An 18,918-nucleotide genomic window follows, 5' to 3' on the forward strand; every position below is an offset into this window, starting at 1 on the left:
AAAAATTTGAGAATTTGTGCTTATATAAAATGTTGGAAGCATTTCGTGTTAAAAGTGGTTAAACAAGTTTTTTAGGATAATTCGAGGGTGCTGAATTCTAAAATGCTGTTTAACCGGTTCAATTTTGGAGTCTTAACCTTCAAATTGTAAAAAACAAAATGCCCGCCATTTTCAGCATATGTTTTGCCATAACTTGAATTTTAAGCAACATAGAAGGCAACAAATCCTGGTGTTGGGCTAGCGGCTAGGGTGCCGGCTTAGGATCCAAGGATCCTGGGTTCGAATCCCGGTCGATTGCTGAATTAACGCCAGCGGGGTTGACTCAGCCTGTCATCCTTCCGAGGTCGGCTAATTGAGTACCAGTTCACTGGTAATTCCCTGTTTGTCGTTAAAGGCGGCAAAAAGGGTTGGCGTCAGGAAGGGCATCCGGCCGTAAAACATTGCTTCAAAAAGGGGACCGAAAAACAACAACAACCACGTTTCCCGAAAAAGGCCAACCCCCACTTTGCGGGGAAAAATGGCCTCTAAAGGTGGTTTTTTTTTTATAGAAGGCTCAAAATAGTGGCAATACCCATGTTTGTGATACTGAGGATTCCAAATTTACTGTTACCTAAGTTGTAACTAGTTTGGTTTCGCCGCCATGTTGAATTCCAAGATGGCCGCCATATTGATCATCAAGATGGCCACAATGTTGGATTTAAATACAAAGAAACAAATTGAAATATAGTACGCCTGGAGTCTTTTGCAAAGTGTGCTTTGGACTATTTTGAAAAGCGAGTAAAATGAGACAATGAAGGAATTGTGGTCTTGTGGTTGAGTTATACACCTTCGCCTTCATGTGACCCCAGAGGAAAAGGTCACATGGGGTCAGGTCCGGTAACCGTGGAGGCCATTCGATCGCGTGATTCATAGCCACCCTTTCATGGAAGAGCTCTCCGCCAGTATGTTATCTGGGTTATTGACATGTATATTGATTATACATGTATTGTATACCTGTGATTGTAAACACTAAAAACTTGGACAGGTGCAGCTGGATGAGTTTGTTGATCAGCGCCTTCTTCAGCCTCCTGATGGCGCATGTCATATCAATTTCAATGCCGCTTTACATAGGAACAAAGCACAGACTTTCTCGTCTCTGTATGCTGTAGACTGCAAAGAAAGCAAAGGCAAAGAAACGACCATCAAGGCAGATAGAAACATTCTACAGCGACTTGTGACGGCTTCCAAAGCAGGGCGTGTGATAAACCTGGACCTGATTCTGCAGCATGAGCTTATGCCTGTGTCAATTTCACTTGCTGCCATGAATGGGAGTCTACATACAGGCAGTAGCGGTAAATCTCGACTGGCAAATGAGTTGATTCAAGATGTCTCAACCCCAGAACAAGTGACATTAACTGGAAGTACTTGCTTAGTAATTGATGGTCAAGCACTAGTGATGGCTCTTGGAACGCCCAGCGGAATAACCACATTTGGTGAATATGCAGATGCGTTTGTGAATTCAGTGTTTGCCATGGGGAAAAAATTTGAGAGAGTTGACGTAACTTTTGACCGATACCAGCAGGATTCCATCAAGACTGGAACCAGAATGAAACGTACCCGGGCCTCTCGACCAATACGTCGGGTAATAGAAAACCAAAACGTTCCTCTACCAGACAAATGGACCAACTTTCTCTCACTTGGAGAGAATAAGGCAAATCTAGCAGAGTTTCTTTCTCAGCAGCTCATGACAAATGCGGTGTCTATTGCACCCACAACACTTGTAGTGGCTGGAGGATTTGCACAGATCACAGACGTGAAATCTTCAGATCCAGAGATGGACACATCATCCCTACAGGCCAACCATGAGGAGGCGGACACACGACTTGTTCTTCATTGCGTCGACACAAATGCTGAAACAGTGGTGGTTTTAGTGTGTGACACTGACGTGCTGGTCTTGTTAGCTGCTCATTTTGAAAAGATGCCATGCACTCAGCTGTGGATGAAGGCAGGAACTCTTAAGAAGCCAAAATACATTCCCATCCACAAACTCCACCAGAAACTGCCACCTTGCCAAGTGGAAGCATTGCTGCCATTCCATGCAATTACTGGTTGTGACAGTGTGTCACAGCTTGCTGGCCACGGCAAAAAGACAGCCTGGAAGGTGTTTCAAACACACAGCCAATTGTTGACAGATCTAGGCACAGAAGATATCACTGAAGAAGTAATCAACGATGCAGAAAAGTTCATATGCCGTCTTTACAAGGTACCCGATGATGTGGACAGATGCGACAAGGCACGTGTAATACTCTTCTCTAAGGGTTGTCCACAGGAGACTCTGCCACCAACATCAGATGCAGTGAGACTACACATAAGGCGCGCACATTACCAGGCTTTTATTTGGAAGCGCGCAACCATCGCTACTCCAGTACTCCCCCAAGTAACAGACATGGGATGGACATACATCGATGGGAACTTGGTGCCGAAGTTGATGACGCTATCTCCAATTCCTAAGGCGTGTCGCGAGATAGTAACATGCGGATGTACCAAAGGATGTATAAATGGCCGTTGCAGCTGCAGAAAAGCTGGGCTAACATGCACAGGAGGATGTGCATGTGCATACAACAGACAACTAGAATGCAGAAACAGAACAGACTAAGATAGACAGGTAAACATTTGAGAATGCCAATATTGAGCTATACGGTATTTATAAAGTATAATTACTAAAAGGCAGCCATTTTGGAACTTTACCCCTTTTTTAAATGCACTTTAGAAATGATTTAATATCATTTTTTTTTGTTCTAAAGAAATTAAAAGCGCATTTGACCAGTGAAAGTGATGTACATAAAAAAATACACCCCAGAAATTACCAAAAATATGGCGGCCATCTTGGAATTCAACATGGCGGCGAAACCAAACTAGTTACAACTTAGGTAACAGTAAATTTGGAATCCTCAGTATCACAAACATGGGTATTGTCACTATTTTGAGCCTTCTATGTTGCTTAAAATCCCTGGTGTTGGGCTAGCGGCTAGGGTGCCGGCTTAGGATCCTAGGATCCTGGGTTCGAATCTCGGTCGATCGCCGAATTAATGCCAGGGGGGTTGACTCAGCCTGTCATCCTTCCGAGGTCGGCTAATTGAGTACCAGTTCACTGGTAATTCCCTGTTTGTCGTTAAAGGCGGCAAAAAGGGTTGGCGTCAGGAAGGGCATCCGGCCGTAAAACATTGCTTCAAAAAGGGGACCGAAAAACAACAACTACCACGGTCCCCGAAAAGGCCAACCCCCGCTTTGCGGGGAAAAATGGCCTCTAAACGGTGGTGTTTTTTTTATGTTGCTTAAAATCCAAGTTATGGCAAAAAATATGCTGAAAATGGCGGGCATTTTGTTTTTTACAATTTGAAGGTTAAGACTCCAAAATTGAACCGGTTAAACAGCATTTTTGAATTCAGCACCCTCGAATTATCCTAAAAAAACTTGTTTCATCACTTTTACCACAAAATGCCGACACTGTTCGAAAATTCTCAAATTTTTACTTGTCTATGCATGTAGTAAATGTGTGAACTTATTTGTGGACAATAGTGTCCTCACTGTCAGACAAAACGGTCACGGATGGTCACTTGAACCTTCAATGGTCACTTCATAGCACAGCTGTTGGACAGCCATTTTGACTGTCAGTGATTATAGTGGGGTGGCATAGCTCAATATATATCCACAATCGTTCATTTTTGTGATAGAAGCACCAAATTCGGCAGATGTTGACAAATATATTTAGAACAAATATGGATATTGGGGCATCAGAAACCCCGCCCCCTGGTGGCCATAGCAGCCATTTGATTCATAAACGATTAAAAAAATATATAAATACATTTAAATACACATTAAATTAAGAAAAATACAATTAGACACACACACAGTCACTCACACACATTTTCTGCGAAGCTACCCTCCACAGCCACGCCCACCCACCGCTAGCAGTCTAGCCAGCACATGCGTTATGCCACAACCAGTGCAGTCGACTGTCCATCAAGGTATGTTAAACATTTTATTTGAACTGCAATAACTATTATATTATAACTGCAATAACTTTCTAGCTAGCTAAAGTAAGCCAAGCCAAGCTAGGCTAGCTAGCTAAATCATGCTTTAAAGTTAACTACATTTGGCGTAGTAGTAGTAGTAGTAGTAGTAGTAGTAGTAGTAGTAGTAGTAGTAGTAGTAGAGGTACTAGAAACTAGAAAGAGTATTAATATCATCTATCTATAATTCCAGTAATCTCTGTGTGTATGTTTGTTTGTACGTTTGTTTGTTTGTTTGTATGTCTGTGACCGCTGTTTCTCGACAACTACCGGTCCGATATACTTGAAACTTGCCAGGTATATTGCTGGGGACCCGAGGATGTGCCTTTTCAAGGTTTCATATTAATCGGACAATTACTTACCGAGCTATGTCCAAAAAACGATTCAACCAATCAGAGAGCAGCGAGCTATCGCGTGTGCCGAACGTGGCGAACACACTCTGCCTCGGATGGCACATTTGAGAGCGTATTCATTTATTTCACGTTTGCAAACTATGTTGCCGTTAAACTATGTTTTAAAACTAATAAAAACTAATTTGCGATTCATCGTAACTGCGATATACGACCTTCCGGACAGTGAGGACTGCACTTCCGGCATCCAATCACAGAACGCGTTATTGCGTAGGCGTGGCCGATGTGAGAGCGAGCTGATGCTGAGCCCAGCGCGTGCGCCATTACGGTACGTAATTCGATTTCTTCCGGAGAAAATAATAATTTCTCGATTTCTTATGCGCATTATTTCTCCCAATTCAGTCAGAGCGAAGGGCGGAAGCGAAGAGCGTTGTTTTTTTTGTTTACGGGCGTACGGGCGGGGTAGAGCGTACGGGTAGCGTTTTTTTTTTTTTTTGGCACATTTGAGAGCGTATTCATTTATTTCACGTTGGCAAACTATGTTGCCGCTATGTTGGCGTTAAACTATGTTTTAAAACTAATTAAAACTAATTTGCGATTCTTTCGCTTTCCTGCGCATTTGTGCACGCTATGGCGATTTCTTTACCAAACTCCGCTAGCCGTTAGCTTTGGACCAAACCATTTCATGTAAATAGAGGGGGGGGATTGTCACCGTACTCGCAAGCCGTTAGCTTTGGACCAAACCATTGCATGTAAATAGAGGGGGGGGGGGGGGATATACTTTTAGATATATATATAGTACGGGCATGCCCTAGTACTAGTAAAATATAGAAAGAACTACTTGTTCTAGTGCTTATTATATTAGGATTAAAAAACAAAATGTTCTTTCTGACAATTTCTGAATCTGTGGTGCTTGTATTATTGCAGATCACATAATAATCAAGATGGTGGCAACTAATTGACTATGTCAAAAAGGTTTCTGCTAAAAGACACAGGGTGTCCAACACCCTCGACATCTTCTAAATCACAGCCTGCAAACAAGATAAACTGGGCACTGTGTGTCATCTGCCAAGAAGACCGTAAAGAGAAGCTGACTGATCCAACACTCACGAAGAGGAAGGATGCTGGGAGTGCATACACGTCTTTAGCTGAAAGTCTCCTGAGACTGAATGAACTGAATGAATTACCCGGAGATATACAGATAGAGATACTAGATGAAGGAAATGGGCTTGAAGCTGCTCTTGTTGACAACAAAACTCAGTGGCATCAATCATGCAGGCTGGCCTTCAACAAGAACGAAGTTCAACGGGCTGAGAAGAGAGCTCTGAAAAAGTCTAGCAGTACAGGTGACGATGACACCATTGCAGTCCCAAGTAAACAGAGAAGGGGACGTTCTTGCACTGAGAACCCAGCAAAGGAAGCACTCTGTTTTTTCTGTTGCAAGCCAGCTGGCACAGATGGTCTTCATGAGGCAGCAACGTTCCACCTGGACAAGCAGGTTCGGACATGTGCAGAGCTCTTACAGGACACAGAACTGCTGGCTCGACTAAGTGCAGGAGATATGATTGCGCTTGAATCCAAATATCACAATAAGTGCTTGGTGGGCCTCTACAACCGTGTCAGAAAACACAAAACTCAAGAAAAGCAGGGAACCGATGAAAAAATGCTATCAGGAATCGCTTTTGCTGAAGTTGTCATGTACATTGAAGAATCACGTTTTGATGACAGCACTGCACCAGTTTTCAAGCTGGCTGATCTGGCTGATCTGTACAGGTCAAGGATGGAGCAGCTTGGCATTAAGCTTGAATCTAAAGTAAACACCACAAGATTGAAGGAAAGACTTTTGGCTCAGATCCCAGACCTGCAAGCTCAGCCCCAGGGGCGGGATGGTCTCTTTGCATTCTCTGATGACATTGGTGCAGCCCTGACTAAGGCATGTGAATGGGACAGTGACAGTGATGCTGTGTACTTAGGCCGTGCTGCAAACATTGTACGTCGCCACATGTTTGAGCTGAAACCCTTCACTGGATTCCATGAAGGCTGCCAAAGAGATTCTGTGCCAAAGCTACTCCTGGCACTGGTAAATATGGTCCTTGAAGGTCCAAGCATCAGAGACCAGAGTGCATATCCAGCAAAGTCAGCAGCCTTAACCATCGCACAACTGCTTAAGTTTAACAGCGTCAAGCACAGGCGGCTTGAAGGATTCACATCTGTCAACGTCAGACACAATGCCACTCAGGAAACACCTGTTCCAATGTATATAGGCCTGATGGTCCATGCCCAAACCAGGAAGAGGGCAGTTGTGGAACGGCTTTCACATCTCGGTGTCAGTATCACATATGACCGTGTGCTTTGTCTGTCAGCCCAGCTAGGAGAAAGTGTCATACAGCAGTACCACAAGGATCAGGTGGTCTGCCCTCCTAAGATGCGTGGTGGCGTCTTCACAACTGCTGCGGTTGATAATATTGACCATAATCCTAGCTCAACTACCTCAAAGGAGTCCTTCCATGGCACAGGTATCTCTCTTTCAACTCCCTGCCTTTGCAGGTGAAGGAGTTGACCGCAGTATTGCGATTGTTGGAGGTTCTGCAGGCAAAAAGACAGTAGGCCATTTGCCAAGCTACTACACAGACGTTCCACCTGTTGTCGGTAGCACCACAAAGGCACCTGTACCACCTAGCACTGTGGCATCTTTGAGCAGGGAGAACTCTGACCAGAGCATCAAGGAAGAGTACTGCTGGCTAGAAAATGTGCGGAACATTATAGCACTTCCATCTGAAGATGAAGAGAATCAGAGTGTGGACAACATGTCCTGGGCTGCATACCATGCAAGTCACCAGCCTGCCGGGGAGGAAATCATATGCCCAAGTGCCCTACTCCCTCTGTTCCACGAGAGTGCCCACACCACGGCAATGATCAAACACGTGATGGACATAGTCAGAAAGGCTGTTCAACATCTGAATGCTGAGCAGACACCGGTACTAGCATTTGATCAACCCTTGTATGCGATTGCCAAGCAGATCCAGTGGAAGTGGCCAGAGATGTATGGGGAAGACAAGATTGTTGTGATGTTTGGTGGCCTGCATATAGACATGGCAGCTCTGAAGACCCTGGGTGATTGGTTGAAAGGCAGTGGCTGGGTTGAAGCACTGGTACAAGCGGAGATAACAACAGCAGGCACTGCCGACTCCTTCTTGCGTGCAGCACATGTTACTCGCACCCGACGTGCCCACCAAGTCACAGTGGCTGCATTATACATCTTGCAACATCGGGCCTACAGTAACCGTGACACAGATACAGAAGACGATCCTTTGGGCTTTGACGAATGGTGCCGAAAGAGGGGCGAGAGCTGCCCTCAATTCCAGTACTGGGCAACAGTCATGGAATTGGAGCTGTGTTTACTGGTCTATGTGCGATCCCTGCGTCAGTCCTCTTTCAGCATGTACCTCGATGCTCTGACAGAACTCGCCCCCTGGTTCTTTGCTCTGGACCACACGAACTATGCCCGCTGGATCCCAGTTCATCTCCATGACATGTCTGAACTACCAACAAGACACCCAGATGTTGCCAGAGAATTCAATGCTGGGAATTTCACCATTCAGAAGAGCAACAGGGTCTTCTCAGCAATCCCTATCGACCAAGCACATGAGCAAATAATGCTTGCATCAAGAGTGATGGAGGGGCAGTAGGTCTTACAGACAACCCTAGTGCCCTTCGGCGGTGGATGGTAGCTGGCCCTAAGGTTGCCGCAGTGATTGAGGACTTTGAAGATGCACACCAGCTCATGGGAAGAGGAGATGAGGTGCTCCACCATTACCAGACAGCAAATGTGCAGAAAGCATTTAAGAAAGACGTCTGCTCCCTCATCAATGTATTGGAAGAACTGGGCAATCCATTTGAAGAGGAGAGCAAAGACCTGCTTGTCCTTGACAGCAAAGACATTGCTGAACCATCGGCAGTGGAGACTGTTAAAAAGGCACAGAAGATTGGTCAACAGCAGTTTCAAGCATTCACAAAATAATGTCTTGTGGAGAGAACAAAGCCCATTGATGACCCAATCCACCACAACCGGTTGACACTGTTTGTTGGCTCAACAAAAAAGATGGCAAGTAAGCAGAAGCAGCAGCTGACCTCAATGAAAAGTGATGTCGAGCTGTTCTCACGACTCTACATTAGCTGTCAAACAAGAGATGGAAACCTGGAAGACTTCTTTCAGCATGAGAACCAAGCATGGCCACCAGTGCTCTCCGATGGAGGAAGATTACAACTTGGGGCCAAGAGTGACCTTCTGACATGCCTGGAGGACCTGTCTCCAGCTCAGACTAAAGCCCCTGATGCTACTTGTGTAGTTCTTGATGGAGCTGCCATCATTCAGATGATGAGGCCAGCAGGTGCCAAGACATTTGATGAATATGCCCAGCAGATATTCATCCCATACATCTCTTCTCATCTGCGCAGTGTGTCACGCGTGGACCTCGTTTGGGATACTTACAAGGATGACTCCCTGAAAGGCACAGCAAGAGCCAAGCGTGGAAAGGGTGTACGGAGACGTGTGGTTGGGAAGGCTGCCATACCAGGAAACTGGCAGAACTTTCTGCGGGTTGACAGCAACAAAACTGAACTATTCAGTTTCTTGTCCAGGGTCCTCCTTCAGGTGTTCTGTGAAGACGACAAGGAAGTTGTCCTCACTGATGGGCAGGGTGTGCTCAGCACACAGCTACTTCAAGATCTCCACACCCTGGCCCCATGCAGCCATGAAGAGGCTGATAGTCGTATGCTACTGCACGTATCACATGCTGCACAGCATGGCCACCAACAGGTGCTGATTCGGACTGTTGACACTGATGTTGTGGTCTTGGCTGTGTTTGCCATAAGTCTACTACCATCTGGATGTGAATTCTGGCTAGCATTTGGAACAGGCAAGAGCTTTCGCTACCTGGCAGCCCACCAAATGGCTGCATGTCTCGGACCAGAGATGTCATGTGCCCTTCCAATGTTTCATGCTTTGACAGGCTGTGACACCGTATCCAGCTTTGCTGGACATGGAAAGAAGGCAGCATGGTCTACATGGAAGTCGCTTCCAGAATTGACAGATGCACTACTGATGCTGGCAAGTGGACCAAACGAGATCCCAGATGATGCAATGAACATTATTGAGAGGTTTGTCATACTTCTCTTTGACAGAACAAGCACCTGCACCAAGGTGGACGATGCAAGAAGGAAGCTCTTTCTACCGAAAAACTCAGTGCAGAAAATACCACCTACCCGAGCTGCTCTGGTGGAGCACGTCAAGAGAGCAGTTTACCAGGGTGGTCACATCTGGGGAAAGACACTGCTACTAGACCCTGTGCTGCCATCACCAACTGACTGGGGATGGGTGAAGACAGAAGGATTGTATGAGCCCCACTGGACGACATTACCACAAGCATCAAAATCCTGCTACGAGCTGATCTCTTGTGGCTGCAAGAGTGGTTGCAGAATGCGCTGCAAGTGTAAGAAGGCTGCTCTTCAGTGCACAGGCCTCTGCTTCTGTGAAGGAGAATGTGAGAGCTGACCCTAAAATTCTCTGACCCAAAAAAACATCAAATGACACGCAGGTGTCCGGAAGAACCACACATTTTGGAACTGCACCCCAGAGACACAGAAAACACTGCAGGTGTTTTTCACACTATAAAAAATTAGTTGAAAATCTGCAAAATGCCCCTTTAATGGCTTCAGTACATTCACTGAACATTGTTAGATATCGTATGTTCAAACTGTTACAGTGTAATTGTTAATATGTTCACTGAACATTGTTAAATGGCCTTTGGTAATACAGCTACAGTGTAATCCACTATAGCACACCATGTTGTTAGATTTCTTTAATTTAATATTGTCCTACATTGGAATACATTTTTTAATATTGTCCTACATTGGAATACATTTTTTAGCCGCGTCGCAGACGCTGGTCATAGAGTGCCCTCTGCTGTTGTTGTTGTTGTTCTTCTTCTTCTGCTTCTTGCAGAGAAGACAAAACCTCAAAGCTCCACCCATTCTGGGAACCATAGCTCCACCCATTCTGGGAGAGGCTTCATATAAACAAATATCCACCATTTTATTAACTCGCATAGCTTTGAGGCCTGTTTTGTAGGCCCGTGGTGTCTTCCTCTCTCACACAGTTTTATTTCAAATCAAATTCGATATATCATTTCATTTTTCACAGTCGCCAACATAGTTTTAGACTCGGTTGAAAAAAAACGGGAAGAAAATCCGATGAAAGTTGCCCTTTATAGAACGAAATGAATTCTCAAAGGCCTGTAACTTCAAGTCCATTGAGATATTTTTTTTTTAAATCGCGGCATGGTCAGTCATACACCGCCCGAAATAACAGACGGGGAAAATGCCGAGATATATGTATTTTGTTTAAATCGCGGCATGCTCAGTCATACACCGCCCGAAATAACAGACGGGGAAAATGCCGAGATATATTAAAAATTCGTCCATTTGATGACAATCGTCACGATGAAATATTTAATTTATACGTCGTCACAATAATGTGGAGAGAGGAGCATAGCTTCGTTCACGTGTCGCCACACACGGGAAATTGCCGAGATTTTTTTTTTTAAATCGCGGCATGGTCAGTCATACACCGCCTGAAATAACAGACGGGAAAATGCCGAGATATATTAAAAATTCGTCGCCACACACGGGAAATTGCCGAGATATATTTTCACTTTGCACAAAAATAACATCAAGTAATCGAATCAATAGGAATGTCCTGTGCCTATAACATCGACGTTATAGGCACAGCTGCATCTAGGCATTGTGTAACATCGACGCGGCTTTTGTTTTAATTAAAACTTTTTGTACTTGTTTTCACTTTAACTTGTCTTTAAATTATATTTGTGGTGCTGAAAACATGGTAACAGCAGCTTGGTGGTGACCAAAGTGTTATATTCCAGTAACCGCTGGCAGCCATTTTGGAAAATGGCTGCCACTGTCATCAGAATGCCAATCTGCAATGCCCCAATATCCAGATTCATTCAACATATATTAAGCTATAAATGTAGAAAATCTGGCGCTTCTATCACAAAAATGAACGATTGTTTAGCTATGCCGCCTCACTATTAGCCAAGGGGTACGGGATGATTTTAATGAGCTGCACGTAATGTCTTGATATTGGCTTAAAAAGGCCAGTGCAAAATGGGCATTTCAATCAACATGCCACGATTGTCAAGGGATCAACGGCAGCGTGCCCTGGGCATGCTGCAAGGCAGACTGAGCTACCGTGAGGTGGCACGTCGCCTTGGCTGTTCACACCAGGTGATATCGGCCCTGGTGGACAGAGACACCCTCCACAACTCTGCAGATGACAGACCTCGATCAGGGAGGCCAAGAATCACCACTGCAAGGCAGGACAGGCAGATGGTCCAAAGTCACCTGCGGGATCGATTCCGTCCAGCATCCCGCACTGCGGCAGAAACTCCGGGGCATGCAAACCCACGGATCTCCAATGATACTGCACGAAGACGACTGCATGACTATGGTCTGACTGCCAGAAGACCATACAGAGGCCCCGTGATGACGGCTGCCCATCGCCGCAACCGACAGAGATGGTGCCAGCAGCATCAGCGGTGGACCTTGGCGCAGTGGAACGAGGTCGCTTTCAGCGATGAGTCAAGGTTCTGTGTGGACAGTCCTGATGGGCGTGAGCGTGTCTGGAGAAGAACTGGCAAGCGATATGCCGATTGTTGCGTGCGTCAAGCCAACAGGTTGGGTGGCCCAAGTGTGATGGTGTGGGCCGCCATATCAGGCCGGTACAGGACGCCACTGGTGGTTGTGGATGGGAATCTTAACGCCCAGCGGTATGTGGATAACATCCTGCGACCTCATCTGCTGCCATTCCTGCTAGACCACCCAGAACTGAGAACCTTTCAGCATGACAAAGCTCGTCCCCATGCTGCTCGCTTTACCACTGCATTTCTCCAAGGCGAGAACATCAACACCATGCAGTGGCCTGCGCTCTCCCCTGACCTGAATCCCATAGAGCACCTGTGGGATGAGCTTGGGAGACGCGTAGTTGGCAGGGCCAGGACACGGGCAGAGCTGCTTCAGACATTGAGGACTGAGTGGGGCAGAATCCAGCAGCAATCCATCCAAAGACTGGTAGGCAGTATACGCCGATGATGCACTGCCTGTATCCAAAACAATGGTGGCCACACACGCTATTGAAAGGGGATTGACATTGCACCCTGTGCTGTTCTGTACTGTAGAACAAACTGATGAGATGGTGTATCTTGGTCAAAAACTTGACATGTCATCAATAAAATACCAATGTTTCAATTAGCAATTGTTGGTTTGTTTTATTTTGAACTGTTACAATTTTATTACATTTCAAACAAGTGGTAAGTTTCTTGCATGACTGCAATAGTCATGCAGTCGTCTTTGTGCAGTATCATTGGAGATCCGTGGGTTTGCACGCCCCGGAGTTTCTGCCGCAGTGTGGGATGCTGGACGGAATCGATCCCGCAGGGGACTTCGGACCATCTGCCTGTCCTGCCTTGCAGTGGTGACTCTTGGCCTCCCTGATCGAGGTCTGTCATCTGCAGAGTTGTGGAGGGTGTCTCTGTCCACCAGGGCCGATATCGTCTGGTGTGAACAGCCAAGGCGACGTGCCACCTCATGGTAGCTCAGTCCGCCTTGCAGCATGCCCAGGGCACGCTGCCGTTGATCCCTTGACAATCGTGGCATGTTGATTGAAATGCCCATTTTGCACTGGCCTTTTTAAAGCCAATATCAAGACATCACGTGCAGCTCATTAAAATCATCCCGTACCCCTTGGCTAATCACTGACAGTCAAAACGGCTGTTCAACAGCTGTGCTATGAAGTGACCATTGAAGGTTCAAGTGACCATCCGTGACCGTTTTGTCTGACAGTAAGGACACTATTGTCCACAAATAAGTTCACACATTTACTACACGCAGTGTTATTGTTGATATTTAAAGGTTTCAAAGGTGGTAAGTTTCTTTTGCGTTTCAATATATATATATATATATATATATACTACCTTTGTGAGGCGAGCGCACCAAGCGTCGTTACTGAGGTACGGGCTTATTTTAGCTGAGGCTAATGACTGTACCTGAGTTGCTGTGTTGTCATGATTTACACCAATCATAATACAAACAATTACTTTGCACAAATGTATTTGTTGTGTTTGTGATATTACATTTTTATAGGCAATTTAGGTTGAAGATTTAGGTTGAATGTTTTTTTTTCAAGAAAGAACCCCTCAGCACATACATACAGGAGGGGTAGGTGCAGACTGGAAGTTTGGGACGATTACACCTCACCACCACATAATTCAAAACACCTCACCACCAAGTAATTGAAAACATCTCACAGCCATAAAACACGTAATAAAAACACCTCACCACCACGAAATTAAAAACACCTCACAGCCATAAAACACGTAATAAAAACACCTCACCACCACAAAATTCAAAACACCTCACCACCACGTAATTCAAAACACCATCACCAAGTAATTCAAAACACCTCATCACCACAATTTTAAAAACCTCACCACCACATAATTATAAATACCTCACCACCACGTAAATAAAAACACCTCACCACCATGTGATTTAAAAACACCTCACCACCATGTGATTTAAAAACACCTCACCACCATGTGATTTAAAAACACCTCACCACCATGTGATTTAAAAACACCTCACCACCATGTGATTTAAAAACACCTCACCACCATGTGATTTAAAAACACCACCACCACGTAATTATAAATACCTCACCACCACATAATTCTAAATACCTCACCACCACGTGATTCAAAACCACCATAACGTTATTAAAAACACTTCACAACCACGGAAACAAAAGTTTGAGGGAGTCGTTAAAGGGCCACAGACACAGAAAATCATGTTTGGTTTAATTAATAGATATTGCTTCACTTAACACTTAATCGTCCTTTTTTGAATAAATATCACTCGATTGGCCCGCGCCACCCAAAAAACGGCGATTTGATTGCTCATGTGACTGGCTACGTCATCGAGGGAATTTTTGTTGCTGCTGGTAGTTTTTAGCTGGTAGTGGAGTCCCGCCCCTAAAATCGTGATGTTCATTCATGATGTCACCTGTGTGATGTAATCGAGGGAAAGGTTTTTCAGCACGCAATGATAACTGCCTGACCAAGAATCTTCTGATAGTCAAAATCATTATTAAAATCTACCAGCAGCAACAAAAATTCCCTCGATGACGTAGCCAGTCACATGAGCAATCAAATCGCCGTTTTTTGGGTGGCGGGGGCCAATCGAGTAATATTTATTTTAAAAAAGGACGATTAAGTGTTAAGTGAAGCAATATCTATTAATTAAACCAAACATGATTTTCTGTGTCTGTGGCCCTTTAAGTGACAACACAGACACTGCCCAGATGTGTAGCTATATAGATAAATGACTGTACCCGAGTTGCCGTTTTGTCATGGTTTAAACCAATCATAAATTCAAACAATTATTTTGCACAAATGTATTTGTAATATACTTGATATCACATTTTATAAACAATTGAAGTTGAAAAAAAAAAAATCCCCAAAAAATTCCCCCCCAAAAAAATAAAATTCGAAAATTTTTCAAAAGGAATACCCTTAGGATATACCGACGGGAGAGATATGTGCATACCAGAAGTTTGGTACCATTTCACAAAATTTTGAGAAAGTAGTTCAGTGACAAGACAACACAACACAGGACAACACAGGACAGACGCTGCACAGATGTATATACAGTATATATTATGTATATCTCGTGGGTTTTAAACCTTTTCCCAGGAATAAGCACCTTGTTAAACTCGGACAGTGTCCCAGAGGTTTATTGTCCCCCATCGCACCGCGGAGCGAAAGGGGGACTATGGTTTTCCCCTCCGTCCGTGCGGGCGTGTGTGCGTGCGTGCGTAAGCGAAGGACCGCTTCGAATTTGGTGTGTGGGTGCAACCCACGTCAAAATCCAAGATGGCCGCCGCCATGTATGTCTGATGCCATGTATGTCTGAACCTTGTGAGAGGAATATCTTGAAAAATAAGCGAAGTACCAACTTCTAATCTGGTGTGTGGGTGTATCTAGGCATTAGGAAGAACCCAATTGAAAATTGGGTCACCACGTCAAAATTCAAGATGGCCGCCGCCATATATATGTCTGAACCTTGTGAACGAAATATCTTGAAAAATAAGCGAAGTACCAACTTCTAATCTGGTGTGTGGGTGTATCTCGGCATAAGGAAGAAACCTATTGAAATTTGGCTCGCCACATCAAAATCCAAGATGGCCGCCTCCATGTATGTCTGAACATTGTGAGCGAAATATATCATAGCATGTTTTCTGCGTCTTCCACTTTGTCAACTCACATCACTTCCCCGACAGGGGACCTAGGCGTAACGCTTGTTATAGATAAGAATATATGCATGGGAGACGTGGCGTGCAGGCTAGGAACACCACTTAGTACGACATCATGGCTCCAACATCTCAGCGAGCCACAACCCATAGTCGGCTTAATATACTTTCCTCAAAGACCAAAGAACTCAAAACAACGTCCCAAGTTCATCCCTCCCCAATGTCAGACTGCCGCCTCGAAGAGAAATTGTACAAGGCAGGCTAAGCCTCATAGGGAAAGAATGTCTTGCAAGGTCAAACATGGGATAATTTGGATATTGTCAACAGATTTCTCAAAGCCAGACAACCAGACGCCGGATGGAAATAGGTCACAGTGTGACGCTGCTGCCACCATCAGGATAGGGAATTTATGAAATCTTCTTCAATATCCCCTTCAATAAACATCTTAAAAAGAAGAGATTATTATTATTACCCGTGTACCACTATGTATTTCATAAAAGTACTTGTCAGTTATTCGTGATCCACCTTGTACCTCATAGAGTGAAGTGAAGGACCTCCCCTTCCGTCAAGGGAACTCAATCGTGCAATGGGGTGGGCCTAGCCCCATCCCTATGAAGCGGGGGCGGTGGATCGCAAATGATAGGCAAGTACCCCCATGCTCCCCTTCCCCTTAAAGACTTTGTCAACCTAGAGAGAAAGAGAATTTCCGTTACAGGGCAACAATTTAAACAGTGGTTGTACTAAATATATAGAAATGGTTATTCTTTTGCATATGTAATTTATAAATGAATTACTGAGTAAATATTGACCTCTACCATATAATTTTGAGGCTATGTAAAAAGATTGCAGAGTAATGAAGGCAAAGTCATTTGAAAGCATGTGGGTAGACAAAAGTCTCCCATACAAGAAGCAAAAACAACCAAAGCCCCATTACATAGGCAGGGTCTTTTAAAATTACATCCCAAGTATAAAGCGAATATCCAGTTAGTAGCAGGCATCTGCTTTTATTTTTCAATTGAAGCGAAGTGTTAATAAAGCTCTTTGGTTGTACAAGGCAGTGTAATATTTTTGAAATACGGTGGCGACTAGCAACGCCTTTATTAAAAACACAAGACGCCCTTCTCGAAGCTTTCCCCTTTTAGGATTCGTGCATGACCCCCTCTTACTGCACGCGTAGATGGTATTGGGCTTGAAGCCCAACGTTACACAATCTTCGCCCCTCATGCTCGCTTGAGTCGGAACCGTCAGCTTGCTCCAGAGCTGTTCCCAGCTCATGCATGGTTTGTGTCGCTAACTCTGGGATACGGGATATCGTGCCGGCTGTGCAAGATTTAGCAAACTCAGGGTCAAGGGTTGAGGGCAAGGCGGCGAGGGAATAGGAGGGTGGTAGATCTTGAACCCTCGCACCATTCTCGTACAGGGGTGAAGGGAGCGGCAGTTCTCATGCATCTGTGGGGATGTCTAGTGCATCTTACCCCGGTTCCTGGCCCACCATGTTTTGTTCACCTATACCTGCATCGCAAAACTTGCTGATACACACACGGATCTACACTTTAAAACATCCAATAACAAGGATGATCATGATGAGTCCCATGGCCACCATCAGCCAATGAACTATCTTTGCTCCCCATCCTCTGAAGATGCTTTCCAACCAGGCACCTATTCTCCACTTCTCTGTCCAATCTTTCATCCTTCAAATTGGTACTTATCTCCCTCATCTTCTTGATAGCTGCCTGCACTCCCTGCGTCGTGTCTGGAATCCATGCACAACATATACCTTCCACAATTCCGCAAACTCTCCCCTTCTTTGCGAAAAGTAAGTCAAGTGCCACTCTGTTTTGCATTATCATTGTTCTCATCTCCACCACAGCATTTAACAATGCATGATCTGCCTCGATTGACTCATTGGCCACCCTCTCCAACACAGATGCCAGCTAATCTATTCAATAACTGTTCATCACCGTACCTGCTCCTGGAAAGAAAAAGCTTCGTGCCTTCTCCCACCCTGGCCCGTGCAATGTTGTCTCGTTCCTCCAACTCAAATCTGAAGCACATATTTCTCATATACACTTGCATTACTGCACCATCATATTTGAATATCTCAATAGTCATTTTAATTGCAAAAAAATTACACGACCGCATCACATCACAATCCTGTTGCCAGGTAACAATAATGAGAGTTCATCCTTTGTGCATTACAATTTCACCTCTGTGTGCGCATGCATGAATATGTAGTCCGTGTTTTCCCTGCTCCCTGTAACGACACCCATTAGGCTCGTAAAGAGAACGAAACACGCAACGAAGTATGTTGTTGCTATCCATCCGGGCCACAGACCACACTACCCAGAACTGCCCAACCGCGCACATTGGAAAGAGCTGCATCGTCCCGAGCCGCGCCGTCTTCCTCTTCACGCATTCGTACTCTCCATGTTCCCGCGCATGCGTACACTCATCTTCACTATTTAGGGTTGTAGCATATGATTATGCATTCACCGCTTCTAAATTGCCTTCTGGGAACTCTCGCATTGAATGCCAACACAGTGACACCACAGACTCAGTCACAGACAGACACATAGTGAATGACATTGAACACCATAACGTCATGACACGATCACCTGATTACTTGCTGTATTTATCGTGCGTTCAACGCTCATCTGAGACCCAATTCGAACACAAAGGGATCAATCATACTGGTGTCATACTGCATTTCACAACCTAGATCTCAATCACAGCGGAACACCGGGATGTCAGTTTATAGCTGGGTTGGGATTCAAACCCAATGTAGATAACTGAGAGGAGTGTATATCTCCAGCTATCTTGCATGACCCTGGTGAAGAAGATTCTGATAATACTGTATCATAAAATTCAAAGCAGAATCAGGAATTGCTTCATGCTTTTTAGATTTAGTAACTTGTTTGCTTATTCTTTAACCAAATGAAGGAGTTGCTGATAAACTGCTCTCTCTCTCTCTCCCTCTCCATCTCTTTCACCCCCTACCTGTCTCACACATGAAGGATGACAAAGAGGAGCTGGCCTCTTATCTTTGCCAAGAACCTGTTGAGTATATTCCTTGAAATTTTATTGTGGGTGATGGTGTGTTCTAACTCAATGGTTTTGTTTAACAGACACACAATAC

General features: G+C 44.8%; 1 protein-coding gene across 2 annotated transcripts in view; it reads left to right on the plus strand.

Moving 5' to 3' along the window:
* The window catches only part of SAMHD1 (SAM and HD domain containing deoxynucleoside triphosphate triphosphohydrolase 1), a 112,333-nt gene that overhangs the window by 59,090 nt on the left and 34,325 nt on the right, over window positions 1–18,918 (plus strand). The window contains exon 13 of one of the 2 annotated variants that reach the window (XM_068127999.2): window positions 18,797–18,838. The exons of the other annotated variant lie outside the window; for it this stretch is intronic. Within the exon in view, the coding sequence (XP_067984100.2) occupies window positions 18,797–18,838 (42 nt within the window). The remainder of the gene's footprint in view (window positions 1–18,796; window positions 18,839–18,918) is intronic. 2 annotated transcript variants of the gene reach the window in all.

This window comes from Myxine glutinosa, chromosome 9 (genome assembly GCF_964187855.1).
Source record: "Myxine glutinosa chromosome 9, kmMyxGlut1.1, whole genome shotgun sequence".
In the NCBI taxonomy this organism is placed as follows: Eukaryota; Metazoa; Chordata; class Myxini; order Myxiniformes; family Myxinidae; genus Myxine; species Myxine glutinosa.